The following is a 20,390-nucleotide window of genomic DNA, read 5'->3' as shown; positions in this document are numbered from 1 at the left end:
GCGGAAGGGGCGGGGCGAGGTGGGCGGGGCCGGGGCGGCCGTCGGGCCAGGCTCGGGCTGCGGGCGCGGCGCGCGGGAGACCATGTCCGGAGGCAGCAGCTGCAGCCAGACCCCGAGCCGGGCCATCCCCGCCACTCGCCGGGTGGTCCTCGGCGACGGCGTGCAGCTGCCGCCCGGGGACTACAGCACCACCCCCGGCGGCACGCTCTTCAGCACCACCCCGGGAGGTAGGCGCGGGCTCCGAGAGCGGGCGGTGCGGGGGGCTGACTGAGCGGAGCGGGAGGGGTCGGGAGCCGCCAGTTGGACGGGGCGACCGAGCTAAGGGGCGCGGTGACTGCAATAAGGCGCATCAGGGAGGCAGCGAGGGTCGCGGAGGTGGCCACCAGGAGCGAGCAGATGGTCGCTGCCCATTGCCTACCCTCTGGGTGCGTCCCCCCGAGCCCGGACTGCAAACTGCTCCATGAGTTTCCTCCTCCTGGGAGAGACAACCGAGTACCCCTACGGAAACATCCGCACGCTTGCAGAACGACCACATGCCAGGGTGTGCTGCCCCTTGTGGGTTTGGGGGCGTTCTGAGGCAGAAGAGCGTGGGGTCAGAGTGGCCTGAGAGCAAGGGGAGGCCTGGCCTGGGGCTTTTAGGGGATGGGGACGGGCGTTCTCTGTCGGGGTAAACGACTCTTGAAGAATCCTTTTTCCTTCCCGGGGCACCCCCAGTTTTCCACTGGGCCAGCACCCTCTGACGGGGGATTTGGGCTGACGGCGCCCGTCTGCTCCAGCTGCGCCTCACCTGCACCTGAGCCAGGTTGCCGGCGTACGCGTGTGCTATCTCCGCAGAGGGACCCGGAGCCGCGGGCAGGGCTGTGCAGAAAAACACGTTCTTCGGTCCGGGGGGGAGGGGGAACCGTGTGACCTCCCTAAGAGTGTATGAGGAAGAGGAAGCTGAGCTGGCACGGGTGGGGGCCAGCCTTGGGCTGCCCTCGGGAGCCAGGCATTCCCTCCCAGCCCGGGAGCTCCGGCGCACAGGCGCTGATGAAACCTGCCCGCCCGTTTGCATGATGAAATCCTCGTGGCTCACCACTTCCCTGTGATCCTCGTCCCTCTGCCCTCACCCGCTGTGTCCTTCTCCCCTCCACCCTCCTCCACCGCTCCGGCCCAGACTGCACCAAAACGCCGCCGCAGAGTGGCGCTCCGTTGAGAGACACGGGTGCAAGTGGTCGCAGGCGGGGCGGCAGCCTCGTCCCTTGCCAGCGTCTGGGAGCCACATGCTTATTTTCTCAGGCAGCAGTCCCACCACCAGCAAACACTGACAGATCCGAGGTCTCCCGCCGGTTGATCCAAAACATACAAGGTTAGAACTGTCAGGGATTATGGATGTACTTGTTTCACAGAGGCTCCAAACTTGAAAACACATGTCCCTTATCCAACGTCACATGGTTTATCAGGTTGAACAGGAAATAGTATCCAAGCATAAAGGGGTAAATGCCCTCTCTTTTATTAAAAATGATCAAAGGGAAAGTTCTCAGTGAGCCTTTGCTCCACTCTTGACTCAAATTCTCCATCCCTGCGAAACGTCTTTTGTGACCCCTTTGGTGGGCGTTCTCTGTGTCATGTTGTGCCTACCAGGATCTGTCCTGGATGATTTTGGATTTCTGTTAAGTGAGGGTGTGAATCTCCACTTGATCTGTCCAGAGTGGGCACTGAGGCAGGCCTGAAGGCTCAGGTGCTCTTTTTTGCACTCTTCGTTGCTGCATGGGGACAGGTCAGTTGGAAGCCATGGCCAGTGTTACTGTTTACAGGGAACTCTGATCCACTTCTCATGCTGGACTGGGAAATGGAGGGTTGTTTTGTTTTGTTTGTTTTTGTTTTGGTAAACAACAACAAATCTCCCTTGGAAGGTCTTTAGTTGGAAAGGGTCTCCTGGGTCAGAGCATAACTTTGTTTCTGAGGCCAACTGGAAGGGAGCTAGCAGTGCCAGGAGCCTAAAGGCAGCTTTCTTCTCTGGGGTGTTCAGCAGGACAGGCACAGCTCACAGTCCATAACTTGGAAAAACACACCTTGCTTCTTGCTAATGTCAGTAAGTCTGGTCTGCCTCAGTGAGCCAAGGCTTGCAGTCTTCCTCCAAAGCCCAACTTTACCCTCAAAGAAGCTTAACCTAAGGTCATTTCTGGCACCCTTTTGTTCTGGTCTAGATGTTATTTTCTCATTCCTCAATGGACATATGAATTACCTGGGGACCTCATTTAAATACAGCCTTTGGTTCTGTAGGTTCTGGGTTTGGGCCTGAGATTCTACATTTCTAACCAGCTCCCAGTGATTGATCTAAGTACCACACTGAATACTCAGGACTATGACTTCCCTCACCTTTTCAGACCTCTGGGGTCTGGCAAAAAGTGATGCTTCTAACCAGGTAAACTCTTGAGGTTGGGTTGGCATCAGCCTTCAGACCAGGGTCCAGAAAGAGTCTGTGCAGGTGCCAATAGTAGCTTATTTGCAAGTGCCAGGAGCTATCAGAGTGTCCACAGGTCACTTTTGCTGAGAATGGCACTGTGGTGTTCATCCCCAGAGGAACAGAAACAGCAGTTGATTTGATTCGTAAGACGCCAGTTTACTTCTCTTGGTCATTAATCTTTCACAAGCTAATCCACTGATCTGGTTAGAAGTCTGGAGAACTTTAGATAAATTTGTTAAAAGGAGTGTTGTATATGAATATTTGAGCCTGTGGAGTCTTAAAAATGATCAATGACACAATAGACCAGCAGAATCGTTGTTTTTGTTTTTGTTTTGTTTTATTGGAGTTCAATTTGCCAACATATAGCATAACACCCAGTGCTCATCCCACCAAGTCCAGCAGAATCTTTCAATGGGTCAGAAACCTTCCACTCCCATCAACCTCCATATCCCCCATTCCATGTTGGATGTTTGACCCCAAAGCCTCCAGGGTTGCTTGGCTGGTAATTATACCTAAACCCTGTACCTGGATAAGGTTAATCAGAGGTACAGGTGTTCATGGCACCCTGGTTTAGACAAACAAAGTCTGTGCCCAGGAAGCTTACCTTGGAGCAGCTCCCAAGTCTTTGGCTATAGAACAGATAGTGCTGGGAAGAGGAGGAGGCAGACTGGGCACTGAAGCTAGAGCACAGCCAGTGTCCTGAGGCCTCAGTCATCCAGGGGAAGATTATGTCTCCTGATTGCCCAGGGTCTATAGTAACTCTAATAAGACTAGGGTCTCATTATTAAGGATCCTATTAAGGACTAGGGTCTCATTAAAAGAACTTGGACATTAAGGCAATGAGGGAAATATAATGGGCCCTCTTCTCACACTGATCTAAGCTTTCTTTTAAAGCTTTTTTTTTTTTTTTTTACTTAAATTCAATTAGAAAATAAATAAATAAATAAATAAATTCAATTAGCCAACATAATCTTTAAAGCATTTGGAACATTTCACATTGTGTCCTTCACTAAAGACTTTGACCAGGGGACCCTGGTATAGAGCACCCCTAAGTCCCTCTGATGCCCATCAGCCTGCCTGGTTCTAAGGCTTTCACTGCATCCAGAACCAGAAAACAGTCCTACCCTAGGGGCTTGGCTTGCTGCTTAGGAAGAAGCAGACACACCTGAAATAGAATTAGAAGTATCAGAGTTGTAGCCATAGAATCAAACAATTAGGTAGACACCCCCCACCCTCCATAACCAGTAGAACTTGTATGATTCTCACTTGATCCAAGTTGTCAGCCACTAGGCCTTCTGTGCTAACAACGCACACGTAGCCATGAGATTGTAATTGCCTTCCAAGACTTCCATTTTGTTCTTCTTGTTGTCTTCCAACATCTTCAGAGGCTGCTGGCAGGGCCTGATTTGAAAGAGGAGTTTGATTTTTTAACCTACATAATTTTTTCTGAAAGAACAAAAAGGTCCTTCATTACCAAATTTGGTAAAAGGACAGGCAGGGTGGCATACCGTGTCTTTCTGTTGGTATAAAGCAGTGAGGCATTTTCTTGTATGGGTCTTTATTTGATATCCGTACAGAGGAGGAGTGAGAATGGGACAGCAGTATGGAAAAGAGATTGCTTCCCAGGGGGAAAGTTTTTAACAAAGAATGTTCATTTGTACACGGAGATTTTTCATGTTCAAACAAACAAAAAACCTGTCCCTTTTGGGACTCAGAGCCCCGCGCATGTTCTTCCTCCGTTATGATTCATGATAAATGAGTCACGTGTATTTGTTTACATGTTTGTTCCCTGCGGTAGGAGGGAAGTTCTTTCCCAGCAATGTTACTCATCTTCCTATCCTGGCCTTTGAGTGCTGAGTCGGGTGTTCAGGAGGTGAAGCCTTGAAAAGAATCCTAGAATGACAGTATTCTCAGGGTAACCTAGCTCCTTTGCCACCAGGCCTGGGTCTGAGCTGGCTTAATGATAACATTCAAATTTTTCTTTTCTGCCCTTTGAGTTGCAGGGTATATATAATCTTTATCTTGGAATGTCCCAGGGACAGAACTCCTTTCCTTGAACTTTCTCGTTTATCCCAGTATCACAGATAACAGTATTACTAATCCTCCTTTTCCCAGTTATTAAGCAGAAAGTAGAATGAAGTGGCCTTTATGCTGAACATGTCATTGGTGGGGCCAGGGTCTCAGACACTGGGATTGATGCTCCTTGTTTATTTGTTTGCCTCCTGCATCACTGACTAGGCAGGGATAAGTCACATCTGCTCATGGCATTTGGATGATCAAGGATACAAGCAGCACAAGATGTCTTGTAAGCCAGTGTCCTTGCCCCCAAAAGTTTACTGAGAGAGCTCAGATACTCAGCCCAGAGTTTCACAAAACTTAGTAACTTCAGCAACAACAATTTATTATTTCTCTCCATTCTTTGGGCTGGCTGGGCATTCTTTGATGGTCTTCCTGAGGTCACTCACCTGGTTGCATACAGTTGGTAGCTAGATTGTCTTGGGCTTGAAAGTCCAATCTGGACTTTCCCACATTGCAGGGGCATTTCTGGGGACACCTAGAAGGCTGGGCGTTCTCTGTCGCCTTGGTCCCAGGCCATTCAGCAGTCTAACCTGAGTCATTGACATGACAGTTTTCATGTCTTAAGACCCAGGCTCAGAAGTCACATAACATCACACACACAGTATTTTATCAGTCAGAGCAAGCCACAGGGCTATCTCAGATTCCAAGAGAGGGGAAATGACTGCCTTGGAATGAGAGAAGCCTCCTGTAGGGAAAGAAGGGGAGGAGTTATAGGGCTACTTTCAGCTATTTTCAGGCAGTCTTCCACCAGGACTGAGCCTCAAAGGATGGTCTTTTGAGGGAACTTAACCACCCATCCTACTCTGTGGCCAAGTACACAAGCCAAGGCTGGGTATAGAAGCAGACCAGAATCACAAGCCTGTGAATTAACTCTTAGGTTAAGAACTGGGACACCTTCCTGAAAACACGGAGTCACAGATCCTGCACCCTGTGTTCAAGGCCCTACGTTCAGTTCCACAAAGCAAACTGTACAGGTGGCCATGATGCCACACCCGCAAGCAATACCTTCCACTTTGTGTCATGCTTCCCCTTGCTGACTGCTATCTTGCCTGCCTCCTCTTCACTCCTCAAACAGCCAGGCTTTGGGAGCACCTTTCAGGGGAGCCCGCCCTTGCCTGCCCTTCCTAGTACCCCCATTTGAACACCCTTGATTTTCTGGAATGCCGACAGTAGGATAGAGTCAAGTTCTGAGCCCAGCAGCCTTCTGAAAATGTGTAGGAGTGAGAATGCCAGGAGGTGCAGGTAGGTCCAGAACTCCCTTTGGTTTTCTGGTGACATGAACCACATTCAGGCTAACCAGGTCTGTTGCCTTAAAGAGAGTGCATGTGTATAAATTGATTTCTCTCTCCTGCTTTTTGGAGTAAAAGGGGAGAGCTGGCCTATATTAATTTGCGAGGGCTGCCTTAACAAAATACCACAGACTGGGTGGCTTAAACAACAGAAGTTTATTTTCTCACAGTTCTGGAGGCTAGAAATCCAAGATCAAAGTACTGACAGGGTTGGTTTCTCTCAAGTCCCTTCCCCTTGGCTTGCAGATGGCTGTCCTCTTGCTGTCTCTTTATGTGGCATCTCCCTTTCTCTCTCCTTTTTCTCTCTGTGTCTCTCATGAATAAATCAATAAAATATTTTTAAAAAATAAAGATTTTATATTTTTATTTATGTGAGACTGCACACACAGACTCCCCAGTGATAACGGAGCTGTTGCCGGAGGGGAGGGGTCTATCCCATAACTCCCAGATCATGACCTGAGTGGAGCCTAAACCAAGAATTGTATGCCTAACTGAGCTACCCAGCCACACACCCCGCCCTGCCGCCCCACTTAGGACACCAGTATACTGCATCAGCGCCCCACCCTAACAGCTTCTTTTTAACTTACTGGCCTCTTTATTTTTTTTATTTTTTTTTATTTTTTATTTATTCATGATAGTCACACACAGAGAGAGAGAGAGAGAGAGAGAGGCAGAGACACAGGCAGAGGGAGAAGCAGGCTCCACGCACCGGGAACCCGGCGTGGGACTAGATCCCGGGTCTCCAGGATCGCGCCCTGGGCCAAAGGCAGGCGGTAAACCGCTGCGCCACCCAGGGTTCCCCTTACTGACCTCTTTAAAGACCTTATCTCCAAATACAGTTTCATTGAGGTAGGAGGTTGGAACTTCAGCAAATGAATTTGGATGTGGTGTGGAGGCAGTTCACACAGAAAACAAGGCCCCTTCCTCTTCCAGCCACAGCTTTTGTTGCTGTATAACGAGAGGCATTTCAGATGGGTGCTCCCCGTTGGTGATGAATTTCAGGGGTAACCTTACCCTCTTCTGCACAGGGTCATTTTGAAGTATTTGGAGGGAAGTGAGGGAAGAAGGAACTTGGCCAACTCTTAGAATAATTATTTCAGCTATTTTGTTCGGCATGTTTCGGCAAAAGCCTTGTCCCTGCTTCTTAATTTTCAAATAAAATGGACTATTGCCTCCCATGTCAGGGCCTCAAAGGTGAGAGGGCCCTTTGTCACTCATTGATTGCCTTCATTTGGTATTTGAGGAGCTTCCTAACATTGCCAGCTCCTGAGAAACATTCAGATATTGGTTCTCATTGCAGAGCTGACAGGGCTAATAGTGAAGAAGAGTCTCGGACCGACCACGTCTGGTTCTCTACCCAATATTTCCTCCCTGACAAGGTGGCTCAGCTTGCTAAACAGACTGCCCAGCAAGACAAGCTACCCTGACACATGCAGTTCCTGCTGTGTGGTGGATGGGGTGGGAGACCCCTGGTAAACTCTGTGTTTGCCTCCAGGTTGGCACAGGGCTGCTGGCGAGAGCTGAATGTAAAATTATCCGGAGTATTTAGTTCACAGGCTGCTGGCTTGCATCTGAGCATAGGCATTTGAGCCTCCCGCCGAGCATGTTGTGAAACACTCTCCCTTTCCCTGGAATGGGAACAGCAGTTCTAGGAATTCTGTCCTTGGACTCTTGCTAGGCCTCACGTCCCCCACTCAGGGGAAGAATGTTTCCACCAGGGGAGGTGCAGGGGAAAGCAAGGGACAGGCTGAGCTCAATTTACAGAAGCTGTGGCCAGCCCCATGCTGAACCTGAGTGTGGGTACTGTGGGAAGGTGGAGAAGAAATCAAGGCAGGCCTCTCCCAGGGAACATCCTGTTCTGGCCAGATACTCAGAAGAATAGGGGAAAGTCACAAGACCCCTGGAATGTTCCCAGTTGCCCATGCTGGCTGAGGCATGGCAGCCTGGGTCTGCTTTGCTAGTTTTAAACAGAGGCTGATGTTTAGGATTGGAGGCAATACAGGCTAGGTCTGCCCCCATGGGGAGAGCCTTTCTGAGCCTCAGTTTCCTGTCTGTGAGTGGAGGACACTGTCTCCTTTGTGGGGAGTTGGGAGATGGGGGTACTGAGATCTGGCATATCAGGCCATGAGCACAGTGTTTGGCCCACAGACAGACAGTGCTTTCATCTTCACAGTACGCCTGTGAGGTGTGGAATTTTTTTAAAGATTTTTATTTATTTATTCACGAGAGACACAGAGAGAGAAGCAAAGACATAGGTAGGGGGAGAAGCAGGTTCCTTTCAGGGAGCCCGATGTAGGACTCGATTCCTGGACCGGGATCATGCCCTGAGCCAAAGGCAGATGCTCAACCACTGAGGCACCCAGGTGTCCCAGGTATGGATTTTGTTAGTCCCCGCCTCTTATTGCTGAGGAATTAAGAGTTGAGGGGCTGGCACAGCAAACTCAGATTCGAGCTCAGCACTTATCCCTCCAAGCACTGTGTTGTTTGCACCACACTGAACACTTGCCAACAGCCAAAATAAGTGGTAGTGTATCAGAGCTGGAACAGACCCCAAAGATTATCTATAAAGCCTGGCACATGGTTGGTGCTTTAAAAATAGCTTGAATGAGCCTAGTACACCACCCTTGTTTACAAGTGAGGAAAACAGACCCAAGGGGACTGTCTGCATTCTTTTTATTTTAATATTTTATTTATTTATTTGAGAGAGAGAGAGAGCATGAGGTAGGGAAGAAGCAGAGGGACAAGGACAAGCAGACTCCCTCCAAGCAGGGAGCCCAACACGGGCCTCGATCCCAACACTCCCAGATCACAACCTGGGTTGGAGGCAGACACTTAACAGACTGAGCCATCCAGGTGCCCCGGAATGTCTGCATTCTTTGTACATTCAAGTAAACTGTCATCATCACAAGCATGCCTTAAGAAAAATTACCATTCTTGTATTTGGGGCACATGTAAAGTTTTTATAATCCTGAATGAACACTGGTTGCCAAACATGCCAAAGCTCATGTTAATTCTTAAAGCATGTTTCTGTGGGCCAAAAAAAGGATAGAGGGTCCCCTTACCCTCCCGCATCCTCCACACCCTGGTCTCTTTTCAGAGCAGCTTACCTCCTCTCTGATTTGTTCCAACTCTGACTGGATAATTGGTCCCTAAAATATGTCACCTGAAGCCATGCCAGTCATAATAGCTAGGATTTGTTCACATAGGTCTTACCTTGTGTCAGCTACTGTTCTAATCCACACCATTATTTTATGAAGTTGGGAGTTAAAGTCTAACATGGACAGGTCCTAGCACACAGCTGCCAAGAGAAATGCTGGCAGGGCAGGCTCAAGGCTCCACTTATCCTGGCCAGCCAGCAGAGAGCCCCCTAGGCTTTCTAGGGAGAGTGTATGGGAAGGGTCCACTAGGTCGACCCTAGTCCTAGCCAAGGCCATTTTAACTTGGCTTCCTAGAAAAGGAGATTCTCACCTCTATCCTTATTTGTTTGCTTAATACCCTATGTATTAGAGTTTTGTATTAAAAACAAAATATGGGGATGCCTGGGTGGCTAAGTGATTGAGCGTCTGCCTTTGACTCAGGGCTTGATCCCGGGTCCTGGGATTGAGTCCACATCAGGCTCCCTGCGAAGAACCTGCTTCTCCCTCTGCTTATGTCTCTGCCTCTCTGTCTCTGTGTCTCTCGTGAATAAATAAATAAAATCTTTAAAAAAATAATAACTGGACAGCATCAAATTGTAGATCTGATCAATAATTTAACCTATCCCTTAATATAAAAAATAAGTTTTACATATATGTATATGTGTACAATTATAGTATTCTGTCCTCTTGTATTCCTTGATTTTTTCCATAATAAAAGTATGTCAAACTTACATGTAAGTTTTTTTTTTTTGTAAGTTGTTTTTATGTGTAAATAGTTACATCTCAAAATGATTAAAGGCTCCTAATAAAGCAGTAATCCCTTGCCTCTCCACCCCCCTCACTCTTTAGAAGCAACTAACATTTTCTCTTTTTGGGGATTTACCACCATATTTCTAGCTTTTTCTGGACTTTATCTATTGATAGATGAGGACTTATTATCATTTGTATACCCTCATCTTCTCTTCCTATTCCCCAGTATAATTATATCACAGTTTTTATTACTATGCCTCTTGATCAGCCAAGTAGTTAATTATTATACACCATTTTTTAAAATTTTTATTTATTTATGATAGTCACAGAGAGAGAGAGAGAGAGAGAGAGAGAGAGAGGCAGAGACACAGGCAGAGGGAGAAGCAGGCTCCATGCACCGGGAGCCCGATGTGGGATTCGATCCCGGGTCTCCAGGATCGCGCCCTGGGCCAAAGGCAGGCGCCAAACCACTGCGCCACCCAGGGATCCCTATTATACACCATTTTACAAAAATAGTTAACAATTGCTTCATTTTCAAAATGTGGTTAGTTTTGATGTGCCTGGGTTCAACCACTCATCAGTTGGTTGAACATCTGATTCTTGGTTTCTGCTCAGGTCATAATCTTATGGGGTCCTGAGACTGAGCCAGCCTCCGGCTCTGTGCTCAGCGAGGAGTCTGAAGATTCTCTCCCTCTGCCCCTCCCCTGACTCAAGTGGGCATGCTCTTTCTCTCAAATAAATGAATACATCTTTTTTTTTTTTTTTTTTTTTTTTTTTTAGATTTTACTTATTTGAGAAAGAGAGAAAGAGAACAGGCAGGGGAAAGGAGCTAAGGAAAAGGGAGAAGCAGACTCCCCACCAAGCAGGGAGCCCCCATGTGAGGCTCGATCAGAGGGCCCTGAGATCATGACATGAGCTGAAGGCTTACCAACTGAGGCACCCCAAATCTTTAAAATGCCATTAGTTTTGGTGCACCTGGCAAGCTCAGTCCCTAGACCATGGGATTCTTGATCTTGGTTGTGATTTCCAGCTCCACATTGAGTATAGAGATTATTTTTTTTAAGATTTTATTTATTCATAGAGACACAGAGAGAGAGAGAGAGGCAGAGACACAGGCAAAGGGAGAAGCAGGCTCCATGCAGAGAGCCTGACATGGGACTCAATCCAGGGTCTCCAGGATCACGCCCTGGGCTGCAAGGCAGCGCTAAACCTCTGCGCCACCAGGGCTGCCCTAGAGATTACTTTAAAAAATAATGTGCTTAGTTTTCATTCAAGTATCCCACACCCTCTGGCACTTGTAAAATGCTAAACAAAATACAGTTTGACATGCAAAGTCCAACTTTTGGATTTATCAGCCCATTTTTATCCTTTTATGGGGAACTGACAGGATTTGGAGGCTCTGGACCTGCCATGTAGCTGCTGATAGGAGATCTCTGATGCCCTTCCACTTGGTAGAATTTTGGTAGAATATTCCTGTAGCTTTCTGAAAATGTCTCTATTTTACTTTTACTTGATTGTTTTTTTTTTTAATTTTATTTATTTATTCATGAGAGACACAGAGGCAGAGACACAGGCAGAGGGAGAAGCAGGCTCCTCTCAGGAGGCCCAATTCAGGACTCTATCGAAGGACCCAGGGATCATGATCTGAGCCAAAGGCAGACACTGAACAACTAGCCACCCAGGCATCCCAACTGATTGGTTTTTGGCTGGGTATAAAACTAAACTAAAATGAATTCTCCCTTGGGATTGTGAAGGCATTGGCTCACCATCTCCAGGCTTCCAGCATTGCCATTGAAAACATTCATGCCATTCTTATTCTCAATCCTTGTTTGCACTTGTTGGATTTTTCCCCTTCTGGAAGATTTTAGGGATCTTTTTATCCAAACTATTGTGAAATTTCACAATGAAAGTTGGTATTTTTAATTCATTATACAGGATACCCAAGAGGCATTTCAAGACTAATCTCTTTCAATTCAGGAAATTTTTCTCTTTTTTTTTGTTGTTATCTCTCTTTCTTGACTTCCTGTTATCTGATACTAGATTTCCAGTTTGTTCTCTTTTTGCCTGTTATTTTTTTCTCTTCCTGTCTTTAAAGTCTTCAAAAAGTTGAAAAGTTTAAAAAACAGTGAAGTCCCTTTACTCTTTCCCTCTGTGGGTGTGTTTGGGTCTCTCCTTAGATGCTATAAGCTTTTTTCAGAAATGTGTGGAGACATTGAGCTGGTTATATTTAAGAGTGAGGCACTTCCAGAGCTAACTGGAAGACCTTTCTGAGGTTAGAGGCTGGTGGGTGGCTAGCTGATACTTTTCATCTGGAACCCCCTTTCCAAAATCAGCTTCAGTTGATCCTTATCTTTGCTCTTTATCCTGAAGAAGGGCATGTAAAGGGATTTGAGGTCTCCATTGAGGAGGTCAACTTAAACTTAATTTCCCTGTCTCCTCCCCTTTTGGGGTAAGGGGCAGAGTGGATCTCTTCCTGGTGTTAGTCCCATTCCCATTTTCCATGATGCCTCTAATTCCTGAACCTTCCTGAGGTTTCTGGAACCTCACTTCCTATTGTAACGTCCAACCCCACCTCCCTGCATTTAGATGCCACCCTCATCCTCTCTGTTAGAACAACTCCTCCATTCACTCTCTGTCTTCATATATTGTGATTTGGGGTACCAACCTGAGCCTCACTTGCTTCCAATATGAGTATGTGCTTCTATTTCTTGTTTTATTTCTTGGTGTCTGCTTGATTTTTGAGAGAAGAAGCAGGGAAAAAACATGTCTTGGCTCTGGTATCTTGAAGCCACATAGATCCTCAAAAGCTCTTCATGCTCTTGCTTGTAGAGGCCTACTGGAGTTGGGTCATTTTCCCTAATATATATAGAGAAAGTAGGCCCTGTAGAGTATTATGTGGAGACAGCCAGGTGTAATACCCACATAGCCCAGAGGCCCACATCTGACCAGCACCCTCCAGCTGCTACTGTTTAGCGCCTTGCTGGGACCTTAGTATAGCCCCCCAACCCACCCGGTTTCCATTTCCTGTCCCTGTATGCAGGCCAAGTCCCCAGCTCCAGAAAACTGCATTTCAGCCAAGGGTGCCTATTTTTGACAATATGAGACTGTATGTTTTGTTGTTTGTCTCATCTGTGGAAGACGGAGGGAATTTCCAGAAGATCACTGTTGGCTGAAGCTGTGTGGTGGTGGATCCCATAAAGGGATGGAAGAAGAAAGGATTAAAAAGCTAACGCTTCTTCCATAGGAAACATTTCCACTACCTTGGTCTCCATCTCATACTCCCTCACTGATGCCAGATGAGTCAGTGGTCCCCTCCGAGGCTTGGTGCCTTGTCAGCTGACTTTCTGAACGCTACCATCCCCTGCCTCTGTAGCCTCCTCCCCAACTAAAATACTCTGACGGTGGGTGTCTTGGGTGTCACCTCTGCTGTTATCTAGTTTCTGGGTTTTATTCATTTAAATGAGGATTCTTATTTTTTTTTTAATTTTTATTTATTTATGATAGTCACACAGAGAGAGAGAGAGAGGCAGAGACACAGGCAGAGGGAGAAGCAGGCTCCACGCACCAGGAGCCCGATGTGGGATTCGATCCTGGGTCTCCAGGATCACGCCCTGGGCCAAAGGCAGGCGCCAAACCGCTGCGCCACCCAGGGATCCCAGGATTCTTATTTTTAAACAACTGCCATAGGTGTAGGACAAAGGCACAGAGGCTCTTTCTTTTTCTTTTTTAAGGATAATTAATGATTTAAAAATTGCCTGGTGCCACTTCCTAATATATACCCCCAAAGAACTGAAAGTATTGTCTCGGAGAGACATTTGCACACCCGTGTTCACAGCAGTATTATTCACAATAGCCAAAATGTGGAAGGAACCTACGTGTCTGTGGATAAACAAAATGTGGTATATCTATACAATGGAATATTATTCAGCCTTAAAAAGGAAGGAAATTCTGACACATAGTCAATAGTATAGATGAACCTCAAGGACATTAGCCTAAGTGAAATAAGCTAGTCACAGAAAGACAAATACTGTATGATTCCACTCCTGTGAGGTACGTAGAGCAGTCCAGTTCATAGAGACAGAAAATAGAATAGTGGTTTCCAAGAGTTAGGGGGAAGGGAAATGGGAGTTGCTATTTCATAGGTATAGAGTTTCAGTTTTGCAAGATGAAAGTGTTTTGGAGATTGGTTGCACAACACCATGACTGTACTTAACACTACTGAACTGTACACTTAGGAATGCTTGCGGTGGTAAATTTTATGTTACTTGTATTTGACCACAATGTCAATAAAATCTGTGGAGGGTAATAATCTCTAAAGAGCTTCTCCAGGAGCTGCTGACTCCCTGGTTCTGTTTTTTTTTTTTTTAAGATTTTATTTATTTATTTATGAGAGACCCAGAGAGAAAGGCAGAGACATAGGCAGGATCCATGCAGGGAGCCTGATGCGGGACTCAATCCCAAGTCTCCAGGATCACGCCCTGGGCCGAAGGCAGGCGCTAAACTGCTGAGCCACCCAGGGATCTCCAGTTTTGTTTTGTTTTTTGTTTTTTTAGAAAAGAAGAGAAGTGGAGGAGGTGCAGAGGGAGAGGGAGAGAGAATTTTAAGCAAACTCCACACCCAGGTCAGACCCCGATATGGGGCTTGATCTCACAACCCTGAGATCATGACCTGAACCGAAATCAAGAATCAGATGCTCAGGGATCCCTGGGTGGCGCAGCGGTTTGGCGCCTGCCTTTGGCCCAGGGCGCGGTCCTGGATATCTGGGATCGAATCCCACGTCAGGCTCCCGGTGCATGGAGCCTGCTTCTCCCTCTGCCTGTGTCTCTGCCTCTCTCTCTCTCTCTCTCACTGTGTGCCTATCATAAATAAATAAAAGTTAAAAAAAAAAAAGAAAACAAACAAACAAACAAAAAAAGAATCAGATGCTCAGGGGTACCTGTGTGGCTCAATCAGTTGAGCATCTGACTCTTGGTTCCAGCTCAGGTCATTATCTTGGGTAGTGGAATCAAGTCCCAAGTCAGGCTCTGCGCTCAGCTGGGAATCTGCTTGAGATTCTTTCCCTCTGCCCTTCCCCTTGGCTCATGCATGCACGTGTTTTCTCTCTTTCTCTCTCTCTCTCTCTCCCCCCTCCTCAAATAAATACATAAAATCTTAAAAAAAAAAAAAAAAAACCCAAAGGGTCAGACACTTAACCAGCTGAACCACCCAGGCACTCCCCTCTACCCTGATTCTTTTTGAGATCCTTGAATCTCCAAGTCTTAGGTTCCACTCTGATGTGGTCAGTTCCCCATTCTGTGGTGAACAAAGCAACAAAATAGCAAGGCTGGAGGGAGGCAAGGACAGGGGAGAATCTTGCCAAGCCTTGAGGATTAAGAAACAAAGAAGAGTGGTCTGTCTCTGAAGCCAGGGCATTTACCTTCAAGAAGGCACTGCTCCATTTAAGTCTTCATTTAGAGCCCCTTGGGCTCATAGGCACTCCTCTCAGCCCTTCATGTTACAGATGAGGAAACTGAGGCCCAGATGGAGGAGGAGCGGAGGGTGGTGGGCAGTAGGGTCACTCGGCTGGTTGGTAGCAGAGCCTACAGCACAGCCTGGGTTCTGTGTTCTTTGCTTTTCACCCTCCCCCTAAGAAATGTGAGTGTGAACCGTAGTTCACATGGTGTTGGTGGACAAGGCTTGGGCATTACTGCCTCTCAGGCAGGGAGATCAAGACTGGGTAACTGCCCAGGCAGGGCTGCAGTCAGATGGGGACATGCAAGTAGGCCAAGTGCACCTTCTGGTATCTCTTAACCATTTCTGTGCTTCTCAGCATTCCAGCCCTCAGCAGAATGACCTCCACCCCATGCACTCCTGCTCAGATCTCTGGGGTGCAAACAGGTTCCTCTCCTGGGTGCTGCTCACAGAGCCCCTGCTCAACATCGTGACATGGATCCCCACTTTCGGAATGTCACTCATCTTAGCCCTCAAGTAGGGAAAATTCTTCAGGTCTATTGATAAGGAAGGGCACTCCTGAAGTCTTTGATCCTTGCTTCTAAACTCCAGCACTCGCATTCCATCTGCAGTTTATATTGTACCTTGCCTTCTATTTGTATGTATATTTTAGTATTTGTCTTTGTATCCTTTACCTTTTTAACTTAGTTTTTGTTATTTTATCTTATGTGCATTATTTATAACATATATACTGTTATAATATTCAATTATATTGTATATGAAAAGGAAACTTGATATCACAACTATATATGGAAAACCAGATTCACTTGCCATAAATAGAAGGTAACTATAAAAAGAAATATAATGACACCAAGGCAGTTTTAAATTCTAGCTGGATTCCATTGCCTGCTGAAGGATTTGAGCCTGAGGCCTGCCCTTTGTTGAAAAGGCTGAATCAGGAGTGTGAGGGAGGTGTTTAAGGTATGTTACTAATTACTACCTTCCTTGTGTTTAGAGGTAATTCTGAGTAAACAAGGAACCAACATGAATCACCTCTCCCTAGTCATTGTTCTTTGATGAAACCAATTGAGTCTTGGACTTTAGAAAATGTTCCTTTTTAAGATATCACTCAGGCAACCACCCTCACAGGCTAGGTCCTGGGTGTGGTTTAAGGATAGTGAGTAACTCCATGAGACTTGGTCCTCACCCTAGGGTGATGCTCAGGAAAGGAGAATGAAGAGGGAGTGGATAGAACATAGATCATGGGCAAGCCCTGAAGTGCGGTAACACATCAGAGCAGCTGTCACAAGGGAGACGGGCTTAGCAGGAGAGCCTTTAGTGGGAATGTAGAGCCCATGCATCACTTCTGTCCACGAAGCTCAGGCAGGAGTTCTCATTTTTACTGATTTGGGGGAATCACTTAATTTTCTGTTTGCTTGGGACACCTGGGTGGCTCAGTAGTTGAGCATCTGCCTTTGGCTCAGGTCATGATCCCAGGGTCCTGGGATCGAGTCCCACATCGAGGAGCCTGCTTCTCCCCCTGCCCATATCTCTGCCTCTGTGTGTGTGTGTGTTTACCATGAATAAATAAATAAAACCTTTTTTTAAAAAAAATTGTTCTTTTTACTCATCTGTAAAATGGAGTTACATATTCTGGATATCCCATGAAGGTCCTATAAGGACTGAATTGAAAAATAAATAAAAATGTACCCTCTCAGGGTGCCCAGGTGGTTTAGTTGGTTAAGTGTTTGCCCTCAGTTCAAGTCATGGGGTCCTGGGATCGAACCTCGCATGGGGCTCCCTGCTCAGAGGGGAGCCTGCTTCTCCCTCTCGCCCATCCCCTCCTCTCCGCTCATGCTTTCTCCCTCTTTCAAATAAATAAATAAAATCTTTGGGCAGCCTGGGTGGCTCAGCGGCTTAGCGCTGCCTTCGGCCCAGGAAGTGACCCTGGAGACCCAGGATCGAGTCCCATGTCGGGCTTCCTGCATGGAGCCTGCTTCTCCCTCTGCCTGTATCTCTGCCTCTGTGTGTGTGTGTGTGTGTGTGTGTGTGTGTGTGTGTGTGATTGATAAATAAGTAAATAAATAAATAAATAAATAAATAAATAAATAAAATCTTAAAAAAAAACATGTATCTTCTCTAGTATTGGATATGATTGTCCTGAGTAATAACACTGAACACTAATTAGTGAGTTGGACAACTTTAAGGGGAGAGTCCAGGATGCACTGATCTGAGAGGAGAAGGTGCAGTGTGGCGGGCTGCCAGGCTTCTTTTTCCATCAGAGTGTGCACATGATGAGATTGGTGGTTCGGAGGCAACAGAGCAGGACTGCAACCAGACCCCTGAATCTGCCTCACTCCTCCTTTTTTTTTTTTTTTTTTGGCATTTATTTTCAGTAAACTCTACCCCTGTGGTGGGGTTCAAATCCACAACCCCCAAATCACTGGCAGACAACTTGAGTCCCATGCTCTGTCAGCTGAACCAGCAGGCACCCCAGCCTCACTCCTCCTTGATCCAGCTTTTGCAGATAAACCTGCTGCCTCTAATAATCATGCCTCAAAGAAGTGGAAAACAAGCAGGCAGGAGGTTTGAGATGGCTTTTTCAACATCCCTGCCCCCCTCTAGGTACCAGGATCATCTATGACCGGAAGTTCTTGATGGAGTGTCGGAACTCACCTGTGACCAAAACACCCCCGCGGGACCTGCCCACCATTCCCGGGGTTACCAGCCCTGCCAGTGAGGAGCCCCCGACAGAGCCCAGCCAGAACCACCTGCGCAACAGCCCGGAAGATAAGCCGGCCGGTGGTGAGTGACAGGGCTTGGTCAGGCCCTTCCTTAGGGAGGGAACATAGGCAGCTGATAGATCCCTTTCAAAGAGGAAATTTCAGGGAAGGGAATGATGGCCACTGCCCTACCCTCTGTGGAACAACTTAGAGACCAGATGTGGATTGGGGGGTAGAACTTTCAGTGGTACCAACTTTCCACATGAAAAGAGTCTGAGAACTCCAAGAGAGGGGATTTGGCCCCATCAGGTAATTTAATTGGTGGGGAGTTTGTTTGAAATGGAGGGGAGGGCTCCACACAGCCACTTTCATAAGCATGACTCTTGGTATAATTGTCCCTGAAGCATTTTCCCATGTCTGCCATGCTTGGGACATATCCCAAGCATGGGATATGTGCATGGGCAGGAGATGACTTCTCAAAGATATGATATATGTACCCTCTAGGAAATTACAGGTCTATAGGATCAGAAAGACATCCAGGATGCCTCCTGTATTGGTCTGCTAGTAGATTCTTGAAGATGAGTACTCAATTGTTATTTTTGCAGGTTTGACATGGGGCGGCTAGGTCCTTCTTGGTATCTCACCCTGCCTTCCCCCTAAATAAACAGAGCAACCACCCGGGGAAAGGTGTGTGTGATGCATTCTTGTGGCATCATGACTAGCTCACCAGAGCATCTCAGTGTCCTACTGTGGGAGAGTGAAGTGTGAGCACTGGCAGACAACTTGAGTCAGATTGGAACCCGCTAACCCTTCACCCGGAAGGCGGTGGACCAAGGCCAGACAGGACGCAGCTGAGACCTCAGGCTGGGCTGGCCCTGCTGACAGGCGCAGAGTCCATCTATCCAGGGCCTGCAGGATGTGATTCATACTTACCCTGGGAACTCCATGACAGGCAGCGCTTGCCTGGCCTTTTATACTTGGAGAACAGTGGGAAGGAGGGAGAGAGGTGTGCTTGAGCACACACAGAAAAGGATGGATGGATTCATGTGGTCAGTTACCCCCTTTTGCCTCAAACCAAAGACTGGAAGTTGAGGATGAAGGTAGTCATACCTGACAATGTGGAATCGTCACTACTTGACAGCTATGCCAAACCCTTCACAGTTTCTGGAGCTGCACTCAGCCATAGCAAATGCAGGGCTGGCTCAGAGGTGCCCCAGGCTGACAACCCTTAACCCACAATAATGGCCTAAGATTTCCACTGTGATGGTGAGGGATGGACCTAATTTTTCATTTTGCGTTAACAGGACATTAGCCAAAGTTCCTAGCCTGGGACCATATATTTGTGTAAATAAAACCAGAAGAAGTGGCCAGTTTCCCTGTGGGGGCCAGGGCATCTTGGTATATAGAATCTCAAAGCAGCCTTACCCCAGAAGATCATGAACAAGGCAGCTCCATTTAAGAAAACAACCTCCTGCAGCTTGAGTTACTTGGATATTTTTGTGTAAAGAGTTAGGATGAGGGTAATGAGTAGCTGAATTACCAAAATAACTCCTTTATTGCAGAGTCAGGCTATTCTGTGGGCAGTTGGACATGGGCCTAGTAGGTTGTGTTACCATCTTCTAAACTACGGTTGGGACACACACTCAGAAAAGTTTCATGTTTAAGGAATGTTCTTCTGTGAGGCTGTATTTATATCAAAGCTAAGTAACCATTCACTCTTTTTAAAAATAATAAAAATTGTACAAAATTCAGGATTGTCATTTCTCCTGTGGGGAAACTCAGTTTCTGCTCTTCCTTTAAGATTGGGGAAAAGAACACAGCTGGACAGGGAAACTTCAGGCCTGTTTCCAGGAATTCCTAGTGGAGTCCTACTCTCCCTCCATTCTCTTTGGCCCCTACTCTTGTAGGAACAACAAAATGAAAAATAATGCCTCTCCCTGGCCTCTAAAAGGTGAGCCCTACTTTACCGATTGTTTACCTGGCCATCTATCCCTTCTCTCCCCAGGTGAAGAGTCACAGTTTGAGATGGACATTTAAAGGACCAGCCATTGAATAATGCCTCTGGGCCCCCTGACCCTTCTCGGGAGAAGAGTCGTACCAGCCAGGCCTTTTGCAAGTCATAATCCTGTGCAGGCATTGAGTATAGGGTCGGCCATCCTGGCCCTCTGCTCCCTCACTCAGGGCACCTGCTCCCCCTTCCTCTTCATGAACGGATACCAGCGGATACCTCCATGTGCCTCCATTCATGCAGGTGCTTCCACCTTAAAGGGAGTGACTATGATGAGCACACCCTGCAGCCCAGGGCCAGGATTGGACTCGGAGGAGCTCTTCTGAATGATTATCTGGCTCTTCTAGCCCCATCCTCTGGGGGCACACCCACCCCTTCCTTAGGTTGGTGTGCATGGGAAAACTCTCCTCCCCCTTCTTCCCCAAGAGAGGAAATAAAAGCCACCTTCGCCCTAGGGCCAAGAGTTGGCCCCTGTCTGAGCTCTTTTCAACTCCATATGGGTAGCTAACACCAGCTATTATTTGT

At 47.1% G+C, this 20,390-nt stretch overlaps 1 protein-coding gene across 1 annotated transcript; it reads left to right on the top strand.

Moving 5' to 3' along the window:
* Nucleotide 1: 1 nt before the first annotated feature.
* Nucleotides 2-20,328, top strand: EIF4EBP1 (eukaryotic translation initiation factor 4E binding protein 1). Its single transcript, XM_025429791.3, has 3 exons — nt 2-227; nt 17,760-17,939; nt 19,863-20,328. Exons 1-3 carry the CDS (start codon nt 83-85, stop codon nt 19,892-19,894), a joined length of 357 nt encoding a protein of 118 aa, XP_025285576.1. The 5' UTR covers nt 2-82; the 3' UTR covers nt 19,895-20,328.
* The last annotated feature ends 62 nt before the right edge of the window (nt 20,329-20,390 follow it).

This window comes from Canis lupus, chromosome 16 (genome assembly GCF_003254725.2).
Source record: "Canis lupus dingo isolate Sandy chromosome 16, ASM325472v2, whole genome shotgun sequence".
NCBI classification, from domain to species: Eukaryota; Metazoa; Chordata; class Mammalia; order Carnivora; family Canidae; genus Canis; species Canis lupus.
This window is presented reverse-complemented; position numbering and strand designations above follow the sequence as displayed.

What these genes read in the sequence shown, in the direction of transcription:
- EIF4EBP1 (XM_025429791.3), top strand. Translation starts at nt 83, where the DNA reads ATGTCCGGAGGCAGCAGCTGCAGCCAGACCCCGAGCCGGGCCATCCCC. An exon ending in CTTCAGCACCACCCCGGGAG is followed by an intron (nt 228 to 17,759) that starts GTAGGCGCGGGC and finishes GCCCCCCTCTAG; the next exon opens with GTACCAGGATCATCTATGAC. An exon ending in GGAAGATAAGCCGGCCGGTG is followed by an intron (nt 17,940 to 19,862) that starts GTGAGTGACAGG and finishes TTCTCTCCCCAG; the next exon opens with GTGAAGAGTCACAGTTTGAG.